The sequence below is a fragment of the Myotis myotis genome, unplaced genomic scaffold (genome assembly GCF_014108235.1).
Source record: "Myotis myotis isolate mMyoMyo1 unplaced genomic scaffold, mMyoMyo1.p scaffold_m19_p_17, whole genome shotgun sequence".
Taxonomy (NCBI): Eukaryota; Metazoa; Chordata; class Mammalia; order Chiroptera; family Vespertilionidae; genus Myotis; species Myotis myotis.
The window spans coordinates 30,180,820-30,202,366 of NW_023416321.1; the positions used below are offsets into that span (position 1 = coordinate 30,180,820).

Here is a 21,547-nt window from a genome sequence, read left to right on the forward strand (position 1 = left end):
TTCAGTGATTCACTAGGATTGTCAGAACTCAGCAGAACTGTTATACAGTTTATACAGTGAAAAGATACATATTAAAATCAGCAGTAAAAAGAAGGCACATAGGGCAGCAGCCAGGAGACACCCATTATCCTCTCCCAGTGGAGTCATATGGACAATTCTTAATTCTCCCGGCAACGATGTGTGACAGTGTGCAAGGAGTACTGTCAACCAGGGAAAGTCACGCAAGCCTTGGCATCCAGGTCTTTCCGTGGAGGTCGCTCAGGTAGACAGGCCTCACCAACCAGGTGGCTGACCTTGGTCTCCAGCCTCTCCCAAGGTCAAGCTGATGACACCTCCCGGCCCAAGGCCCCCAGGTGAACAAAGACACTCTTATCAGGCAGGATATTCCAAAGGATTAGAGATTACGTTCCAGCGCCTTTCTTTCTTTCTTTGGACAGTGCAAAGTTAACCCTTCACTGCACATCCCTTAACTTCAGGAGTGGGATTCTTGAAGGCAGAGAAAGAGGACAGGAAACCAAGGTGTTTTAACCTTTATACCTTTACCGGCCTTATGGTCAGAGAGTTTCCGGGATATAAACCATAGAGCCAGAAGGCAGGGTGCAGGGGCGAAGAGGCGGAGACGGGGCACTCGCCCAGAAGTTTCTCCTGATTAGCCACTGAATAGAAGGCAAGCTTCCCCCGCTCGAGGTCCAGCCAGATGCCCACCACCCTAGGTTTTTCTGAGCCAAGGACAGTTTCCTTGACCATGTGCCACATCGAGAGCTGGCTGGTTCCCTTCCACTCCACGCACCAGGAGTCCCTGGTCCTTCCCAGCATCTGGTCGCGGCTCATCCCCCAGGAAGCCACGCCAATCGCCCAGTGACTGCACTGCTGAGTGTCCACTTCCCAGTACTGCTGCCCAGAAGAGAAGGCTTGGGAGCATAAGACCTGGCAGATGGTAAACCTGTCGTGACTCCAGGCATAAAGCTGTGGGATGTGAGACACAGTCACCTTCCTGCGGTCCTCCGACAGCTCCAGGCTATAGGGCAGGCTCCCCAGGTCAAAGGTTGGACTGACAGCCCCTGAAGAAAAGAGAAAAACAAGAACATAACCAGCCAGCTCTGACTGTCCGTGCTCAGAGGTCCTCAGAGAGCAAAAGCAGCTCTGTATCTTTGGGTGTGATAAAGTTGTACTCGGACTGGCATTAATACAGGTATGGCAAACACTTGCTGCTCTCTGATGTTTGCTGACAATACCCCTTTCCCTCCTTAGTCTCCACTTGCCATCGACCTTCTTCCAGGGAGCCCTCCCTGCATCCCACCCAGCAAAAAGGCACCTCTTGCTTTGCTCGATACCCCCGTGTTTTAGCTGTTCCCTAATGTACCATCTTCTACTTGGAGAATGACATGACCACGGCTGTCCATCTCTCTCGTTATAATACATAAGCTTCCTGATTAAGGATCATGTCTTATTCATTTTGTATATTTTATACTGTTCCCTGCTGAGTAAATAGATGTGAACACATACATAGCACTTCTACTCTAGGCACACATTTAAACACATTCACTCATCTAACCCTTATGACAATCCCTGGAAGGAAGTAGGACTATTATGTTCTCCATCTTACAGATGAGGGGTCCGGGACGCTGGGAGGTTACCTAACTTGTCCGAGATCACAGAGCTAGTGAGCAGGAGCTAGGAGTCAAACCCACACTGTCTGGGTCCAGGATCCGTGCCCTCAGTGACCACTCCAGACTGGGACAGCGGATGGGGGAATGGGCAGTTGGCTGCCTATGGTGGTCCCAGCATGGATGCCCACAGGTGGCCTGAGCTCCCAGTGATCATGGGTCTGGGTTAGCCTGGAATTTGGGAGCTTTTCATTCCCTTTGTCTTTGTAATCAGCTCCCCACGGGAAGGGCTCGTGTGAGGTGGTGGGCCTAGCGGCAGGGAGATGGACAAGCACAGTCTCCCAGCTCCCCTCTGCAGCCGGCCGAACGCAAGTTTTAAGCGGACCACATACTTACATTGAACAAACCTGGATGCAAGGAGGCTCTGGTCAGTCCGTGGGCATGAGGAAGAAGACAGACCTTCCGGGAGTTTAACTAAGAAATAAAAAAAATTGGGAGGGGGGGAAAAGTTTTATAAAAGCAAATAGACAGTATCTAAGCATCATGATCAGAGCAATGGCTTGTCTTCGCAGCAGCAGCAGCAGCAGCAGCAGCACCTTTAGCGTCAGGGCGTGACCAGGCAGTGCAGCCAGCTCAGAGTCGTCCAGCCCCATGTTCTCACTGAACCTTTTCCCACCCTTTCCTCCCTGAACTCTAAACTCGTTGCTGGCTCCTTGTTCGTCTCTATGTTCTAAGAACCAAGCCTAGTGTCAGGTATCTAGGAAGCGTATTTAGCAAATACATTAACTGAGACAGTTCCAGGAGACAACAGTGCCCTGACATCCAGGATATCCACGAACCCCGTATCAGTGGTTTGTTTTTATTTTATTTTTAATATTTTTATTGATTTCAGAGAGGAACAGAGAGGGAGAGAGAAATATCAATGATGAGAGAGTATCATGGATCGGCTGCCGCCTGCATGCCCCACACTGGGGATCAAGCTTGCAACCTGGACATGGGCCCTGACCGGGAATCAAACCATGACCTCCTGGTTCGGAGGTTGATGCTCAACCACTGAGCCACACTGGCTGGGCTCAATGCTTTAAACTGTTATAAAAACTGGGAAACGTGAGTTGGTGTGAGATTCATCTCAACTCACTGACACCTCCTACTTCCTTCTCAATGTACTAACGTTTAACTGTTAACTTAAAGCTACTGTGTGCTTCCAGAAGATGGCGGCATAGGTTAACGCCGGAGTTTGCTGCTTTGAACAACTACTTCAAAAGTGAAACTAAAAGACGGAAGGGACATCACCCAGAACCACAGGAACGCTGGCTGAGTGGAAGTCCTACAACTAGGAGGAAAGAGAAATGCATACGGACACCCAGAGGAGGCGCAGTGCTGAAGTCAAATTCTGAGGTGCGGAGTGCGCGAAGCGGGCTGGCGGCGGAGGGCGCGGTTGGCATTTTCAATCGGGAGGGAGTCGCAGACTCTGAGCTCCAGATACAGGCGAGTCTTTAGGGACCCAGACTCAAACGGGAGAAGCGGGACTGTCTGGCTTCGGTCAGAGCGAGTGCAGCTTTCTCTCCGAGCTTTGCAGCGGGTGCTGGGACTCAGAGAGGCAGAGCCCCTGGAGACAGGACTGAGAGCCGCCATAACTGCTCTCTCAGGCCCACCCTATTGATCCTGTGCGACCCGCCCTGCCCAAGCCCTGCACAGAGGCTTTTGCCGGATAGCCTCAGGCAAAGGCTAGATTAGCACCTCCCTAGAGGACAGAAGTTCTCTCACTGCTGACACAGCTGATTCTCATAGCCACCTGGCCTGGAGGTCAAACCCTCCCTGGTATTAGCTACAACAAACAAAATGCGGAGACAAAGAAACAGGACAAAATTGTCAATGGAAGATATAGAGTTCAGAACCACACTTTTAAGGTCTCTCAAGAACTGTTTAGGAGCCGCCGATAAACTTAAATGAGATCTACAAGAAAACTAATGAGACCCTCGATGTTATATTGGGGAACCAACTAGAAATTAAGCATACACGGACTGAAATAACGAACATTATACAGACTCCCGACAGCAGACCAGAGGAGCGCAAGAATCAAGTCAATGATTTGAAATGCGAGGAAGCAAAAAACACCCAACCGGAAAAGCAAAATGAAAAAAGAATCCAAAAATGCGAGGATAGTGTAAGGAGCCTCTGGGACAGCTTCAAGCGTACCAACATCAGAATTATAGGGGTGCCAGAAGATGAGAGAGAGCAAGATATTGAAAACCTATTTGAAGAAATAATGACAGAAAACTTCCCCCACCTGGTGAAAGAAATGGACTTACAGGTCCAAGAAGCGCGGAGAACCCCAAACAAAAGGAATCCAAAGAGGACCACACCAAGACACATCATAATTAAAATGCCAAGAGCAAAAGATAAAGAGAGAATCTTAAAAACAGCAAGAGAAAGAAACTCAGTTACCTACAAGGGAATACCCATACGACTGTCAGCTGATTTCTCAACAGAAACTTTGCAGGCCAGAAGGGAGTGGCAAGAAATATTCAAAGTGATGAATACCAAGAACCTACAACCAAGATTACTTTATCCAGCAAAGCTATCATTCAGAATTGAAGGTCAGATAAAGAGCTTCACAGATAAGGAAAAGCTAAAGGAGTTCATCACCACCAAACCAGGATTATATGAAATGCTGAAAGGTATCCTTTAAGAAGAGGAAGAGGAAGAAAAAGGTAAAGATACAAATTATGAACAACAAATATGCATCTATCAACAAGTGAATCTAAGAATCAAGTGAATAAATAATCTGATGAACAGAATGAACTGTTGATTATAATAGAATCAGGGACATAGAAAGGGAATGGACTGACTATTCCTGGGGGGAAAGGGGTGTGGGAGATGCGGGAAGAGACTGGACAAAAATCGTGCACCTATGGATGAGGACAGTGGGTGGGGAGTGAGGGCGGAGGGTGGGGCGAGAACTGGGAGAAGGGGAGTTATGGGGGGGGGAAAAAGAGGAACAAATGTAATAATCTGAACAATAAAGATTTAATTAAAAAATAATAATAATAAAAAATAAAATAAAATTAGATAGTGGTGATGGTTGCACAACTCTGCGAGTATACTAAAAGCCATTTGCTGTATCTAATAAAATTACATAAATGCATGTTATTACCCATATTAGTCAATACAAAGTGCCCTTGCTTCTAGGTGCAACACAGGCCAAAAGTAAATCTTCCCAGAAGTTAAAAAAAACAACAACACACCACACATTGAATTGTACATTGACTTTAAATGGGTGAATTTTATGGCATATAAGTTTTATCTAAATATAGTTGTTTAAAAAAGAAATACATTTTTGTTAAGTTCAACCACTGAGGTTTCAGGGCTAATTTGTTACTATTAAAGCATAATCTTGTCTGTCCTAAATAAAACACTGCCAATTGTGTCCATAAAAAAAAAAAAAAAAAAAAAAAGCTACTGTGTGCTTCCAATGCCCACATAGTAGGTAGAAGAAGAGCAAGCAAAGGAGATGTCACAGTGCGGACTATGAAGGTAAAATCTTCCCCCAGGTGTATCTTCTTGTTGCTGTTAATCCCACAGAGGATATTTTTCCATTGATATTTAGAGAGTGGAAGGGAGGGGGAGAGACACAGAGAGAGAAACATTGATTGGTTGTCTCCAGCACACACCCTTACCAGGGCCGGGGATCAAGCCTGCCACCAAGATACGGGCCCTTGATCAAAATCGAACCTGGAACCCTTCAGTCTGCAGGCTGACACTCTATCCACTGAGCCAAGCTGGCTAAGGCCAGGCTTTTTCTTTTTAAAAAGTAGCCAGGATCCCTGGGGAATATAAAATAATAATATAGCACTATTCTGTGTAAGTAAAATTGTTTGGCATAAAATGTGATTTCCATGGCAGCGCGTGGAGTACTTACATAGGGGCAAAGGAAAGCACTGTGATGAGCCAGTCAAATTGCATGGCAACTGTTAGAGCACTGACTTGAAGAACACTATCTATTGTCTTTAAAACAATCCTGTGAGCCCGGCTGGCGTGGCTCAGTGGTTGAGCATCGACCTATGAACCAGGAGGTCACGGTTCAATTCCCGGTCAGGGCACATGCCTGGGTTGCAGGCTTGATCCCCAGGGCGGGGTGTGTAGGAGGCAGCCGATCCATGATTCTCTCTCATCACTGATGTTTCTGTCTCTCTCTCCCTCTCCCTTCCTCCCTGACATCAATAAAAATATTTTTAAAAAATAAATAAAATAAATAAATAAAACAATCCTGTGACATCCCAGCTGGTTTGGCTCAATGGCTAGAGCATCAGCTTGCAGACTGAAGGATCCCAGGTTCAATTCCTGAGCAAGGGCACATGCCTGGGTTGTAAGCTCACTCCCCAGTAAGGGGCATGCAGGAGGCAGCCGATCCAATTCTCTCTCATCATTGATGTTCCTTTCTCTCTCTCTCTCTCTCCCTCTCTCTCTCTCTCTCTCTCTCCCTCTCTCCCCCTCCCTCCTCCTCCCTCCCTTCCTCTCCTTCCTCCCTCTCTTCCTTTCCCTTCCTTCCTCACTTTGAAATAAATTTTTTAAAAAATATTTTTTTAAAAATCCTGTGACAACTTCAGGGAATGATGTTTCAGGATATGGGGGTATATCAGATCCTTTGTTTTAAAAATGTTCTGGACTGGTCCAAATAGCCAAAAACAACATAATCACTAAGAAATAACTATATTGTACTTGCTAAGGCATACTTAAATGTTATAAACTGAATTTTTAAAGAATACTATAAGAGGTATGCTTCATTCCTCAAAAAATTAAAACAGAAATTACCATATGATCCAGCCATTCCACTTCTGGGGATATAGTCAAAAGAACTGAAAGCAGGATCTTGAAGCAATATTTGCACACCCATGTTCACAGCTGTGTTATTCACAATAGCCAAGAGGGGGGAGCAACCCAGTGTCCACTGCTGGTTAAATGGATAAGCAAAATGCACCATATGCATACAATGGAATACTGCTCAGCCTTAAGAAGGAAGAAAATTCTGACACATGCCATAACGGAGATGACCCTTGAAAACATTATACTAAGTGAAACAAGCCAGTCACAAAAAGACAGTAGCTGTGTGGTTCCACTTACATCTGGTCCCTAGAGCAATCACACTCATAGAAACTGGAAGTGAATGTGGGGTGGGGAGCCGGTAGTATAGAGTTTAAACAATAGTTTAAACAATAGTATAGAGTTTCAGTTTTGCCTCATTAAAAAGATCTGGAGCTTGGTTGTACAAGAAAGTCAATGTACTTAACACTACTAGACTGTATGCTTAAAAATGGCTAAGATGGTGGGTTTAGGGAAATGAACCTGCCACCTCAGCATGTGCCCTGATCTGGAATCGAACCTGCGACCTTTCGGTGCATGGGATGACGCTCAACCAACGGAGCCACACTGGCCGGGACATAAAGTTGAAGGTTTTATCAAATAAAGACATTTACTAGTTAAAAATGAAAAGCGACCTATTTCCGAATCACCTCCGATAGATAACACCGATGAACGGTAAGCCAGCAAAGTCTGGTCCAGACTGATGCACAGGTCTTAGAAAATGAGTTTCTATCTCATCAAGGGCCTGGGTTCTATTACAACTCCAGTCACTTCCAAAAACATAGGCAGCCGCGAAATACCTCAGCCCCTTCTCTCCTCACATACACCACAGTGACATGCAGTGGGGCCCTGGGTCACATCCCCAGACAACAAAGCCAAGGAACACTTTGCCTTCCCCCCAACTTCCCTACTTAACCCTCCTCTCCAAATAAACTCAACTCACCCTGCCTTTGTTCTTCAGGCGGCTCTTTCCCCGTGAGGTTTTCTTGCAATTTCCCCCGGATGTCTTCTAGGTCATGCAGAATGTCTCTCATTTTGTCCTCAGCTGTGTTGGAAGTCGCTAGCTTTGGAGAAATCAAGGAATGGTCCACCCCACCAGAAAAAGCCTATTGATGAAGCATTTAAAAAAGAAAAGAAAGTCTCCCAGGAATGCATCAAATAGTATACTCCAGTGTTGCAACCCATCTATAATTTTCCACTTACCCCCTAACAAGTTTTTAAAACATAATTAGGCCCTCAAAATACACACTTTGAAAATAATCTGGAGTAATACATAGTACAGCAGAAATATTAAAGAGTGGGGGGGGGGGTGATGGATGATTTTCACTTATATTCTTTAAACGACTATGTATTTTCTCGTCCTTTTGTACAATAAATATCAATTTCTTAAGTAATACTAAAACAAGTCAAAAAATAAAAAATAAAACAAGTCAAAAGTTGTTAGGCCCATATAATTTACAAAGTAAATAATACAGATAGCCACTGAGCTAAGCCACAAAGGCTAGACTCATCTTCCCCAGACTCTTATCATGATAGCATGTACCTTCTCACCCAGGCCCCGCTCTCTGGGGCCTCCAACACGTGCTCACGGATTTTCTTGCACTTCAGGTCCTATGAGTCCCCAACAAGGCCTCCCATCCGCTACTTCCCACCTACAGCGCCAGCACCGGACTTTCCTTCCCAACTTTGCATAAGCCACCGCCCACTTTTTTCACCAAACAGTAGCAGGCACCACTTACTGAGTTCCTTCCACTGCTCACCTCGAATTTGCATAACAACCTTCCAAGGTGGGTTTATTATCCCCATTTTGCCAAAGAAGAAGCTAACGTTCGTGAAGTTGAGCTAAAATTTGCCATAGTTCATTGTATTGCCCTACATTTTCTCATTGCTAAACACTTCTTTTATACACCATCCCTTTCAACCCCAACATTTCACTGCTGCAGGCCTCATTATTCCTACTTTAGAGGTAGAAACCTGAGATTCAGAAAGATGAAATGATACTCATGTTACATCCCTAAAGTCCCACGTATTCACCCATTCAGTGGGAAGTGCCTAGCACTGTGCCAGGCCTGGGGATACAAGGGTGAACAAAAGAACAAAAGCCCTCAAGGTCTCCACCCTCATGACGCTTAGAGTCCAGGGCCAGAGAAGAGGGGGGGCAGACATGAGTAAATTGTGGCTGTGCTAACGGCTGCCCATGGAAGTTACATGGAGTCATGAGAGAGAGAGGATGTCTAATAGGGGGATGTGCCCGGTTCAAGGAAAGCAGTGAAGGATTTTCCAGGACAGTGATGATCTCCTTGGGGTCTGAAGGATGAGCAGGCATTCTCTGGGTGACAGGGCGAAAGAAGAACATTCCATGGAGTGCACCCTGTGGTGGGGGAAAGTGTGGCCACACCCTGGAGGGCAGACGTGGGCCAGCGCGGCCGGGACCTGAAGAGCCAGGAAGAGCTGAGTGAAATGAGATGGGAGAGGCAGGCAGGGACAGAATCCTGCAGGCTCTTGTTGGTTCTGTGAGGATGAATCCTGCACAGCAGATGCCGTTGGAGTGTTTTAAGCGTTTGAGTTACATGATCAGATCTGCACTTGAGAGGGTCACTCTGATGACCCCGAGGACAGCAGACTAGAGGGGGTGGAATGGAGCAATTAGGAGGCTACTGGAGAAATCCAGGCAAGACGTGATCATAAGCTTGGATTAGAGAAGTCTCAAGGGAGCTCAGGAGTAGTAAATAGAGCCCGGCCAGGGTGATTCAGTAGTTGAGCGTTGACCTGTGAACCAGGAGGTCATGGTTCGATTCCCGGTCAGGGCATATGCCCAGGTTGTGGGCTCCATCCCCACAGTGCAGGGTGTGCAGGAGGCAGCCAATCAATGATTCCCTCTCATCATTGATGTTTCTGTCTCTCTCTCTCCCTCTCCTTTCCTCTCTGAAATACATAAAATATATTTGAAAAAATTAAAAAAGAAAATAGTAAACAGATTCGAGAGATGTTTTGGCAGGTGAGGGAGGGGCTGCGTGATTCTCAGGTTTCTGGCTTGTGCCCTTGGAAGAATAACCAGCAAGTCAAATGGGGAATTCCCCCTGAGGAACAGTTTGGGGCATGTTAGGTGTCATGTGCCTTTGTGACACTAAGAGGCGACTGTGAGAAGGAAGACACCAGCCTAGAGCTCAGAGAAGTGGCCGGGCTGGAGCTGTTTGTGCTCATTAAAGCCATGGGTGTGGGAAAGAGAAAGGGACCCACGGATGAGCCTTGAGGAATCCCAACATTTCACTGCTAAGCAGAGGCGAGTGAGCCTGCAAAACAGACTGGAAAGGAGCAGCCAGCCAGAGAGAAACACGAAGGCTCGTGGGCAGAAGCTAAGGGAAAGGCAAGCTTCAAGGATGAAGGTGTGGTCACCCGTGCCAAAGGCCACTGAAGGCGTGGCTCAGTGCTTGAGCATCGACCTATGTGCCTGGAGATGACAGTTCGATTCCCAGTCAGGGCGCATGCCGGTGTTGCAGTCGCAATCCTCAGTGTGGGGCGTGCAGGAGGCAGCTGATCAATGTTCTCTCTCATCATTGCTGTTTCTATCTCTCTCTCCTCCCTTCCCCTCTGAAATCAATAAAAATATAGTTATAAAAAAAAAAAAGATGAGGACTAGAATGTCTGCAGGATTTACGTAGAGGCCACTGGTGATCTTACAGCTGGTTAGGTGGAGTGAACAGGATGGGACCTAGGCCTCTTGAAGCTTCCCTATCAAACCTCCAGGCCTTCCTGTTTGGTAGTCCGGCGAAGGGTAAAAGGCAGAGCCTTACTGCATCCATCAACTGCAAACACGTTCATGCTGCCCCAGTTGGGAGCTGTCCCCGCCCCTGTCTCCTGCCACACCCTTTCCTCTCCCCGCTTGAGCCTACCATGCCCAGGACGTTCAGTTTGTTCTCCGGCCCAGATTCTGGGAGGTGCCTCTGCTTCTGAAGGCTCCTGACGATGTCTACAAGCCGTTCCACCAGCTCTGCCAGCTCCCGACCAGCTTCTGGGATGCTCTTCGGTGCCGCCGCCTTTAAAAGAGCAAAGCAGAACCCAAAGCTGGACCCAGGAATCAGCTCTACATAGAGTGTGCAGCCTGGATATAGGAACAGGCAAGGACGCGACAGAAGCATTCAGAGGACAAGAAGGGAGGCTCCCCAGACCTTTTGCAAGCCCTTTTCCCTTATTGATCGTCCTGTGGCCATAAGAGGAAAGCGGAGTCCATCTGCGGATGGAGGGGGAGGGGGAATGGGAGTAAAGTGTGAAGGGAAGCCTAGGGGCCATTATGAACAGGGGAAGTCAGAGAAGATATGGGTGTGAACCTGGCAGGGACGGTGGCAGCGATAGAGTGAGTGGTGCAGTGGAAGGCATGTGGCTCAGGCTCAAGCTCCACTCTTTTTTTTTTTTTTTTTTTTTATTTTTTACAGAGAGGAAGGGAGAGGGATAGAGAGTTAGAAACATCGATGAGAGAGAAACATCGATCAGCTGCCTCCTGCACACTCCCTACTGGGGATGTGCCCACAACCAAGGTACATGCCCTTGACCGGAATCAAACCTGGGACCCTTCAGTCCACAGGCCGACACTCTATCCACTGCGCCACACCGGTTAGGGCTCAAGCTCCACTCTTGCCTCTGATTCATCCTATGTCCTGACCAGGCTTTTCAGAATGAAAGTGACATCCCTCCTTCTCTCCCATAGGGAAAAAGATCTACCTAGCTGTTGTTCACTGTGAAAGGATCTTGGAGACTTTAGTGATGTACAGAAGAAAGCTTTTTTGTTTGTTTACTGGCATCTTTAACATTACAAAAACATCCAGCCCAGCCAGCGTGGCTCAGTGGTTAAGTGCTGACCTATGAACCGGGAGGTCACGGTTTGATTCCCAGTCAGGACACATACCCAGGTTGCCAGCTCGGTCCCCAGTGTGGGACGTGATGGAGGTAGCCGATCAATGATTCTCTCTCATCACTGATGTTTCTATTTCTCTCTCCCTCTCTCTTCTTCTCTGAAAACAATAAAAATACGTATTTTTTGAAAACATTCAGAAGAGAGTGCTAAACAACTCCACTTAAAGAGCTTAATCTGCTCAGCTGCCCAGCTGGGAGTGGGAGTAAGCTTTGCAGCCAACATATTTTGGCAACAACCTCATGATCTGATGACAGTCAACAGAGGCAGCCTGGGCACAGACCACAATGGAGAACTCCGCATCCCCTCCAAAAGGGGTGGTTCTACATAGAGTCACAGAAATGTAAGGCATTCATCACTCAACTGTGAATCAACCAGAGTTTTTTTATAACTTTGTTTTGACATTTGTCATATTTTACATTTTGCTGGAGCCTCAAAAACTGGGATTGACCCAGGGCCTTTTTCATCTCTTAAATAGCCCTGATGTCCCTCAAAATAGCATGCGTTTTGGCAGTTGTCAGCAGGCTACTTTAGAGAGGGAGGTGACTGACCCCTGGTAACATTGTTTGCTCTTAAAGCTCCAGGCCCCACTCCTAAATATTCAAGCAGCAGGAACTCTGTAAAAAAGACCTTATCCAGGCACCTGAGCAAATTAAAGACTTTAAAAAATACATGCATTGCTTTTTCTATCTGTAAGAGAAATGCACACTTATTGTGGCAAATTTTAAAAATGCAGAGAATGAAAAAGAAGAAATGTTTTAAATCATCTAATAACCTACCATCCAAAGACAATCTTTTTAATTTAAAAGCCAATGGAAAGGATATTCAATCACTATATTAACAAAGAGTTTTAAGAAGCTGTGGGATAATGCTGTATTTATAATCTAAAAATAGAGAACAGGCTTTATTCATAATTGGGGAAAAATGGAAGTAACCTATATGTCCATCAAAAGGAGAATGGATAAACTGTGGTACATCTATGCAATGAAATATTATTGAGCAATAACAAAAAAATGAGCTATCCAGCCACAAACCTTCATTTTGCTTTGTGAAAGAAGCCAGTCTGAAAAGGCTAGATACTGTATGATTCCAACTATATGACGTTCTGGAAAAGGCAAAGAGATGGTAAGAAGATCAGTAGCTGCCAGAGATTGGCTCGGGGATACACACAGGAGGAGCATAGGGGATGTTCCCGGCAGTAACACTGCATGGTAAGCATAACTGTAGATCCATGGCCTGAGACATTTATCAAAAGCCATTGAACTGCACAACACGAAGAGTGAACCCTAATGTAAACTGTGGACTTTAGTAAATAACGATGTATTAATAATGATTCATCAATTGTGACAAACGTACCACATTAATGCAAATTTTTAATAACTGCAGAAACTGAGGAGTACATAGGAACTTCCTGTACTATCTGCTCAATTTTCTGTAGACCTAGAACTGCCCTAAAAAATAATGTCTATTAATTCATTAAAAAAAACAAAACAGCCGAGGCCAGTTTGGCTCAGTGGATAGAGCGTCGGCCTGCGGACTGAGGGGTCCCGGGTTCGATTCCGGTCGAGGGCATGTGCCTGGGTTGCGGGCACGTCCCCGGTGGGGGATGTGCGGGAGGCAGCTGGTCGATGTTTCTCTCTCATCGATGTTTCTGACTCTCTGTCTCTCTCCCTTCCTCTCTGTGGAAAATCAATAAAATATATAAAAAAAAAAAAGACATACCCTGGTTATACAACAAGACCTCAGCTCTGTTTAAAAGGACTCAAGAGAACAACAAAAGGGTGTCGTGGGCAGCTCCAAGCTCTCACCCCAGCCCCCACACAGAAACATCGAAAAACAAGCAGAAACTGTCAGAACTCTGGAAAACACTGTTTCTCAGAAGAGCAACCGGGCATAGCTCAGTGGTTAAGCGCTGACCTATGAACCAGGAAGTCCTGGTTCGATTCCTGGGTTGCTGGCTCTATCCCCAGTGGGGGATATGCAGGAGGCAGCCAATCAATGATTCTCTCCCATCATTGATCACTGATGTTTCTATTTTTTTTTTTTTTTTAAGAGCAACCTGGCAGTAGGAGAGCACTGTGGTGTTTCTGCTCGTCCTTGCCCCACTCCCCGCTGGCTCAGGAATACAGTCAAGACTCCCCGCTCGGGGCTCTGGTCCTGTTCTGGAAAGCAGCACGCGCCTATTCACAAACTGTCATGCGCGTCTGTTCGAACCGGGCTGCCGGCTGCCCCAAGGAGTGGCATAGGGTACTCATCTTTGTCTCACCTGACTCGGAGCTCAGACCGAAAAAGCATGGGCATGGCTCACGGATGCTGCAAGCTGAACTACAACATGCCAATGTCCGGGGAAAAGATTATGCTGGAAACACCTAAGTGCCAGAAGCAAAAGCTGGGGGAACCGGACCCCTCCTACTTTGAAAATAGATACTGGCACACCAACGTTCACTACATCACGTACAGTAGCCAAACGGTGGAAACAATCCAGATGCGCATGGATGTATGAACGGATTTTTTAAAATGTGGCACATACATACAAGGCAATGATAGAAGGAATGAAGTCTGGGCACACGGTACAACATGAACGAACCCTGAAAACATTATGGTAAGTGAAGGAAGCTAGACACAAAGGGACAGATACTTAGGGTTCCATTTATATGAAATATCTAGAGGAGGCAAAATCACGGAGACAGTAAGCAGGTTAGAGGGGCCCAGAGGCTGGCGCGGGGAGCGAATGAGAAGTTAATGCTTGGTGAGCACAGAGCTTCTGATTGTGGTGATGAAAAGTTCTGGAAATAGCGGTGATGGTTGCACAACATTGTAAAAACAACTAAAGCCCCTAAGTTATACCCTTAAAAATGGTTAACCTGGCAAATTTCGTATATACAAAAACATTATTAGAGAGACAGATGTGGAAAGACTGGGAAGAAGCGGAACTCTATGCCAAGAAGTATAGCAGCGAGGTTGAAAGGATTTCAGATTTGAATTATTTTTTCTGCATTATATTTTTCTAAAACTTTCCAAAGAGCAGGTTCTACTTTTAAATGGAGAAAAGTAAACTGAAAGCAGAAAGGATGCGGGAGGGGAGGTAGCGCCATGGAGAGCGGGCTGGTTGGAAGCCAGGGCCCCGCCACCCTACCCCGGGCTGCGCGGCGCGGCGCGGGGGTCCGGGGACCGGCCGGGGGGCGGGCCCGGGGCCGGGGCGCGGGGTCCCGCCCGGGGCGCCCCCCAGCTCGCCCAGCGCGCGGCTGTACTTGTCCGCCAGGTCCTGCAGCAGCGTGTTCTTCCGCAGCCGCAGCGGCTGCGCCCCGCCCTCGCGGCAGGTGGGGCAGGACCAGCGGCGCCCCGCGCCCCACAGGCCCTGCAGGCAGTCCCGGCAGAAGCTGTGGCCGCAGGGCAGCGTGACGGGCCAGGCCAGCAGCCCCTGGCAGATGATGCAGCCCAGGTCGTCCTCCGCCAGCCACACGGGCACCGTCAGGCCGTCGTCCGGGCTCGCCATGGTCCCGGGCCACCGGCCGGAAGCAGGGCCACCCCGGGACGCCGCCCGCTGCGACGTCTCCTCCGGCTCCTCCCTCGCCCCTCCTCTCCCCGCCCCTCCGGCCTCCGCCCCTCCGGCCTCCGCCCCTCCGGCCTCCTCCCCTCCGGGGGCGGTCCCGCCGCGCTGCTGTCCAGTCTCCGCTCCTGCAGAAAGCGGACCCTCACCCCGGCTCCTGCGCTGGAAACCGGCTCGCCCCAAACCGTTAGGAGCCAGCTGATGCCCCAAAGATTCCCTCCTGCTTGATGTCCTCCCGTTACAATGCAACCCCGACAGCTCTGGAGAGAAGAAAAGAGAGGGGATTCGATTCCAGACTCTTAAGCGAATGTGTCCACTAGGTGTCACCCAGCCCCTTAACAAGCAGTGAGGAATTAAAGAAGGCGCAGCGCACACGGTTAGGAAAACAGTACCTGCCGTAACAGCGGTTCTCAACCTGTGGGTCGCGACCCCTTTGGCGGTCAAACGACCCTTTCACAGGGGTCACCTAAGACCATCCTGCATCTCAGATATTTACATTACGATTCATAACAGTAGCAACATTACAGTTATGAAGTAGCAATGAAAATAATTTTATAGCCGAAACCGGTTTGGCTCAGTGGATAGAGCGTCAGCCTGCGGACTGAAGGGTCCCAGGTTCGATTCCGGTCAAGGGCATGTACCTGGGTTGCGGGCACATCCCCAGTGGGAGATGTGCAGGAGGCAGCTGATCGATGTTTCTCTCTCATCGATGTTTCTGGCTCTCTGTCTCTCTCCTTTCCTCTCTGTAGGAAATCAATAAAATATATTTAAAAAAAAAAAGAAAATAATTTTATGGTTGGGTCACAACATGAGGAACTGTATTTAAAGGGCTAGAAGGTTGAGGACCACTGGGTAGTAAGTTACATACTTTAAAAATACCGGTGTAGCTCTAACCGGTTTGGCTCAGTGGATAGAGCGTGGGCCTGCGGACTGAAAGGTCCCAGGTTCGATTCTGGTCAAGCGCATGTACCTGGGTTGTGGGCACATCCCCAGTAGGAGGTGTGCAGGAGGCAGCTGATTGATGTTTCTGACTATCCCTCTCCCTTCCTCTCTGTAAAAAATCAATAAAATATATTTTAAAAAATATCAGTGTAGACCTGGAGAGTATTATGCTAAGCGATATAAGCAAGCCAGTCAGAGAAAGATAAGTATCACATGATCTCACTCATATGTGGAATCTAACGAACAAAATAAACTGATGGACAAAATAGATCTAGAGACATGGAAGCATGAAACAGATTGTAGAATCTCAGAGGGAAGGTGGGGCTGGGTGGGTGGGTGGGTGGGAAGAGGTCAACCAAAGGACTTTTATGCATATATGAATAACCCATGGACATATATGAATAATCGGGTGGTGAAGGCCTGGGGTGGGGGCGGGCACTGGGGGGCGAGCTGGAGGGGGCTCATGGGGGGAAAAGGGACATATGTAATACTTCCAACAATAAAGATTAATTTAAGAAAAATACCAGTGTTCGGGCTCCCCTCCTAGAGAGTTCGATTTCATTGTCTGGGATCGAGCCCCCGCACTGGTATTTTTAACACACACACACACACACACACACACACACACACACACGGTGAGTCAAACGTGCAAAGCTGAGTGAGCCTAGACTTTAAAAATCCCTAGTACAAGGCAGGTTTGTGCCGCTGTCTCCTTACTGCCCTCTGCTGGCTGGAAGCACATTACCCAACAGGCATCCTGGTGAAAGCACTAGAAAGTCTGTTTGCTTGCAGCTTGCACACCTGGTTCCAGTGGGGCTGGCTTTCTTCCTCCTCTCTTATTCCAGTCCTAAGCGCATTGCAAACAGAAAACGTTGGAGCTGGAAGAGCATCAAGTCCTCTCCAAAGACCCAGAGGCAAAGGAACCTCCAGGCTTGCGTAGCAATAACTGAGTGGCAGAGACCAGAACCCACCTCCCTCTGATCTGTTGAAATGAACTAATACTGTCTTATATTTTACCCCCGTCTTACATGATCTCAAAGTAGGTACCAGATAATACAAATTTGTGGCTATTTCCTGTTAGTTGTTTGTTTTGGGGGGTTTTTTGGGGGGGGGTGAAAGAATTCATACTGAGCATCGAGAGAGATGCAGAAAGGAAGTTTATTTTACTTTCCCTGAAGAGAAAGGGCCAGTGCATTGCTATTCAATACAAGGCAAGAAACAGAAAGTGGCTCCCCCTTTTAAAGCCTTGGCTACAGTTGCTAGGTGATAAGAAAGGAAAGAGGATTTGGGGGCTGAAATTAAGCAGATAAATTAAACAAACTTTGAAAAGTTTGTTTGCTTTTTTTAGGAGATAGTCTAGGCAGCTGTTCTAAAGAGGTGTCTTATCAGTATTTTTCTGAGCCTGTAAAACATGTAAAAGTTATGAAGAGTTCAAAAGAGGCTTGTTTGAAGCAGGTGGCATAAGGGGGGAACTTTCTACTAACTAGAGACTTCTTGATGCAAATTTTCCCTGAGTTGTAAAAATAGCAGGAAGGAGGAGTATGCAAAAATGTAGCCTTGTGAGTAACTTATCTTGTTTTGCAGTCTGAACAGAGGGGCTGTTTGAATCAGAGGAGCTAACAATCTTGGGATTTAAGAACTAGGTGCTTCTCGTAAGTTGTAGAAGGCTACAGCAAAAAAAAAAAAGAAAATAAAGAAAGGCCCATTTTTCTGTCCTTACATTTCCAATACTGGAAATTGCAGGTAGTAGTCAATAAAACATATCTTTTAGTGCTACTCATCGAAGTTTCCAACTCTTTCCCTTTCTAGGCACCTGGTAGGATTGGCACTTCCCTGGCCCACTTGAAACACACAGAAATACTACTTAACTTCCCATCAGCTCAAAAAGCTAGTGAGTATCATTGTAATCTCTTTCTGCCAGCTGCCCTGACTATGGAAATGAAGCCGGCGTGTGGTGGCCTGAGTCCCTACGTGGCTAAGATGAGCAGACACCCTGCCAACCCACACTAGGACGTGGAGTAAAGGAGAGAAACAAACTCGGGACATGTTAACTGAGGTTTAGTGGGTGCTTGTTGCTGCAACAGAACCTAGCCTGCCCTGACAGATGAATAGTTGACCTCTGAGCAACCATAAACTCTGTCCTCTATTTTTCAATCCGTGAGACAGCAGGTTTCCATCAGAGTTTTAGTGACCCTCTGAGGCACTCACAGGGGCCTGCCCTTAAGTGAACATAGAAACAATGAAAAACGCACCCTTGCTTTCTAGTGGCCACTTCTCTCCGTTTCGTCCTGCTTCGGGTTATTTTCCAGGGCCTTCGGATCATTGTTTTGTCATAGTCTGTGCAGAGTTTCTCATTGTCACCTGTGAAATGGTTGTTCTGAATTAGCTACTCCACCACTGGGAAGCAGACCCTGCTCCAGTCTAACCTGTTCTCGCTCCTTCCCTTCCCAACGACCTGTGCTCCAGCCATAGTTGAAGTTTCCAGAACAGGCCATGTTCTCTCTTATCTGTGGGCCTTTGTACACACTTCTTTTCCTCCTCCCCCACCCTAACTCAAGTATCTTCTATTCATTCTTTAGGACTCAGCATAAATATATCTCTTCATTCAGCAGGACTGACTCAAGTAAAAGAAACTTCCTTGTTCTAACAAGTCAAAAGGGAGAAGAGGATTTAATGTAAGAGTACAGAGGAGTCGTTGGGGAGTCCAATGACCGAGATCCAGCCAGGCCTTCGAAACCAACTAAAACCAGGCACTCCATTTCATTGGGACTTTATCTCCATCCCTTGTGTCTGTTCTCTGCCCTTCTGGGGGGCTTCTAAGAACCCACATTTCTCTCAAGTAGCTTGTTACTGTCTATTCCTCTTTCTTCCCCCTCTAGACCGTAGGTTCCTTGAGGGCAGAACTGTGCCTTTATTTTTCCGTCCTCAGAACTTAGCAGAATACAACCAACAGAGCTTACAGGAGGGGGAAAGGCAGACAGGTAACCTGACCCTTAATATACAACCCAGCAGGTATTGAAACAGGCGTTTTCAAGGTGTTTATGGAGCCAGAGGAGGAAGCAGCCCCTCTCTATTGGGCGGTCAGGAAGACTCAGAAATGACACCTGGATGCTGCTGCTTGTCCTCTGACGGGGAGGGGGGTGGGGGTGCGGGTCCCCAAAGGAAAATACCACAAAAAGCAGAGAATCTCTTTGAGAGCCTCCCAACCCTCTAGGTCGCCACCGAAATGAAGAGGGAACACCCAGTGTCTTTCTGCACATCCTTTGAAGGGACAAATCGTAAAGCAGAGACCTTGGTGGTCGACTTTGGCCTCACTTCAGCCATTCCAGCTTTCTTCCAGTTCTCTTTCCCCTCTTCGGGTCTTGGAACATTGTCTTGCCTCAGCCTAGAGCAGCGGTTCTCAACCTGTGGGTCACGACCCCTCTGGGGGTCGAACGACCCTTTCACAGGGGTTGCCTCAGACCATCGGAAAACACATATATAATTACATATTGTTTTGGGGATTAATCATTATGCTTTAATTATGTTCCATTTGTAACAATGAAAACACATCCTGCATACATTACGATTCATCGCAGTAGCAACATTACAGTTATGAAGTAGCAACGAAAATAATGTTATGGTTGGGGGTCACCACAACACGAGGAGCTGTATTAAAGGGTCGCGGCATTAGGAAGGTTGAGAACCACTGGCCTAGAGGGTTTTCCTCACCCTCATCCTTTTGACTCACCTCTCAAGAGCTTTAAGGTTTCAACCTCAACATCACTTTTGGGGGCAGGAGGAGGCTCCCCACGCCCCCTCAGTTAGGGGAAACCAACCCTCTTGCCAAGTGCTCCCAGAGTGGCCTAACCTCCCTCTGTCTCGGCCTGCCCTCTGGAAAGGTGGCCTCCAGCAGCCTGTGATTGGTGACAGCAGGGCCCACGTCCTCTGGCTCCTGCCTATGCCCAGGGCTTGGCACAGAGCCCGGCACCTCAGAGGTGGCTCAGAAATACTTGTTGCTTCCATTGCGTTTCAATAGTTAGTACCATTTCCTCATTTGAATGGGAAAAACGGGCACGGAGGTGGAGAAGTGAGACCTGACACGTGGGTTGATAGCTCTCTGCCCTGGGCTCCTGGTAGAGTTGCCTCCCTTGCTGCCTTCTTTCCTTCCAGAGCTGTAATGAGCAATGCGGACATCATTTTTTTGTATCATCTAAGCTTTTATGTTTTCTAAAATGTACACAAAGATGGAACATTGTTGATTCCTGAAGAGAAAACACTATTTTTAGCAGTGAACAATGGATGTGGGTTTTTGTTTTGTTTTTTATGTTTTAAAACATCCACTTCATTGTGTGTCGTTCCATATACCAAAAGGTTACCGGGTTGGTTAGATTCCCAGTCAGGGTACATGCCTAGGTTTCCTGTTAAATCCCCAGTAGGGGATGTGTAGGAAGCAGCCAATTGATGTTTTTCTCTCTCTCCTTTTCTCTCTCTCTAAAGTCGATAAAAACATATTTTTAAAAAATGTTCCCCTAAGCTTTTAATTTGAACATGGTTTTATTGATTTTAGAGAGAGAAGAAGGGAGGGGGATAGACAGATAAAAAAACATTGATGAGAGCCCCGGCCTATTTGGCTCAGTGGATAGAGCGTCGGCCTGTGGATTCAAGGGTCCCAGGTTCAATTCCAGTCAAGGGCATGTGCCTTGGTTGCGGGTGTGCAGGAGGTGGCTGATCGATGTTTCTCTCTCATCGATGTTTCTAACTCTCTATCCCTCTCCCTTCCTCTCTGTAAAAAATCAATAAAATATATTTTAAAAAAAAAACATTGATGAGAGAGAAATTTGGGAATCTGGTGACTTCTTGATTCATGGCTCAATGCTCAACCACTGAGGCACACTGGCTGGGCTAACACTCAAATCTATAGAAAGTTTGCATGAACGGGCAATACAAACCTATCTCTAATTCATCTACATCAGCAACTTTCAACACAGGTGCTGCAAAAAAAAATTTAAAACATGCAATACCTGACTATTTGGTCAGGGGCACTGACCTCTTTTCCCTTAGATAGTCAAATAAAAAAAAAATGACAACAGCCAACACAGTAATAGTCTTCCGATGTGAATGAATCAAAATTATACCTTGTTTTGGTCAGATCAGTAAAAAGTATAATATGTAAGGGTTTTTAATTGATATTTTTTGAGAGAGAGAGAGAGGAAGGGAGAGGGAGAGAAACATCGATGTGAGAGTGAAACATCGATCCACTACCTTCTGCACACCCCCTACTGGGGATCAAGCCCACAGCCCAGGCACGTGCCCTGACTGGGAATTGACCTGGCAACTTCTTGGTGCCCATGATGACGTCTAACCAACTGAGCCACGCCAGCTGGGACAAAAAGAATAATCTATGTTTTGGTGTGTCACAGAATTTTAGTAATTAGTGTATGTGTGCCAAAAGATGAAAAAGGTTGAAAACTGCTGATCTAGATTCATCAGTTGCTAACATTTTACATAGCAGCTCTGTCTCTCTCCCCAGATATTATATATGTATATATATATATATATATATATATATGTGTGTGTGTGTGTGTGTGTGTGTGTGTGCTCCCTGTCTTCTTCCATATATATAGCACATATATGTATATATGTAAATACTCTACATATACATGTATACATAGTTATTTTTTGCTGAGTCAGTTG

General features: G+C 46.8%; 1 protein-coding gene across 3 annotated transcripts; it reads right to left on the reverse strand.

Annotated features, from left to right (window-relative positions):
- Nucleotides 1-18: 18 nt before the first annotated feature.
- RNF135 (ring finger protein 135) lies at nt 19-14,942 on the reverse strand. 3 transcript variants are annotated; one of them, XM_036341602.1, is made up of 5 exons: nt 14,516-14,942; nt 10,364-10,507; nt 7,414-7,534; nt 2,004-2,081; nt 19-1,061 (listed from the first exon to the last, which is right to left on the reverse strand). In XM_036341602.1, the coding sequence occupies exons 1-5, from the start codon at nt 14,873-14,875 to the stop codon at nt 532-534; spliced, it is 1,233 nt and encodes a 410-aa protein (XP_036197495.1). In that variant the 5' UTR covers nt 14,876-14,942; the 3' UTR covers nt 19-531. The 3 variants fall into 3 exon arrangements, with proteins under 3 accessions (XP_036197495.1, XP_036197494.1, XP_036197496.1); XM_036341601.1 differs by having other exon boundaries at nt 7,414-7,576; XM_036341603.1 differs by lacking the exon at nt 14,516-14,942 and adding an exon at nt 12,414-12,858 and having other exon boundaries at nt 7,414-7,576.
- Nucleotides 14,943-21,547: the final 6,605 nt, after the last annotated feature.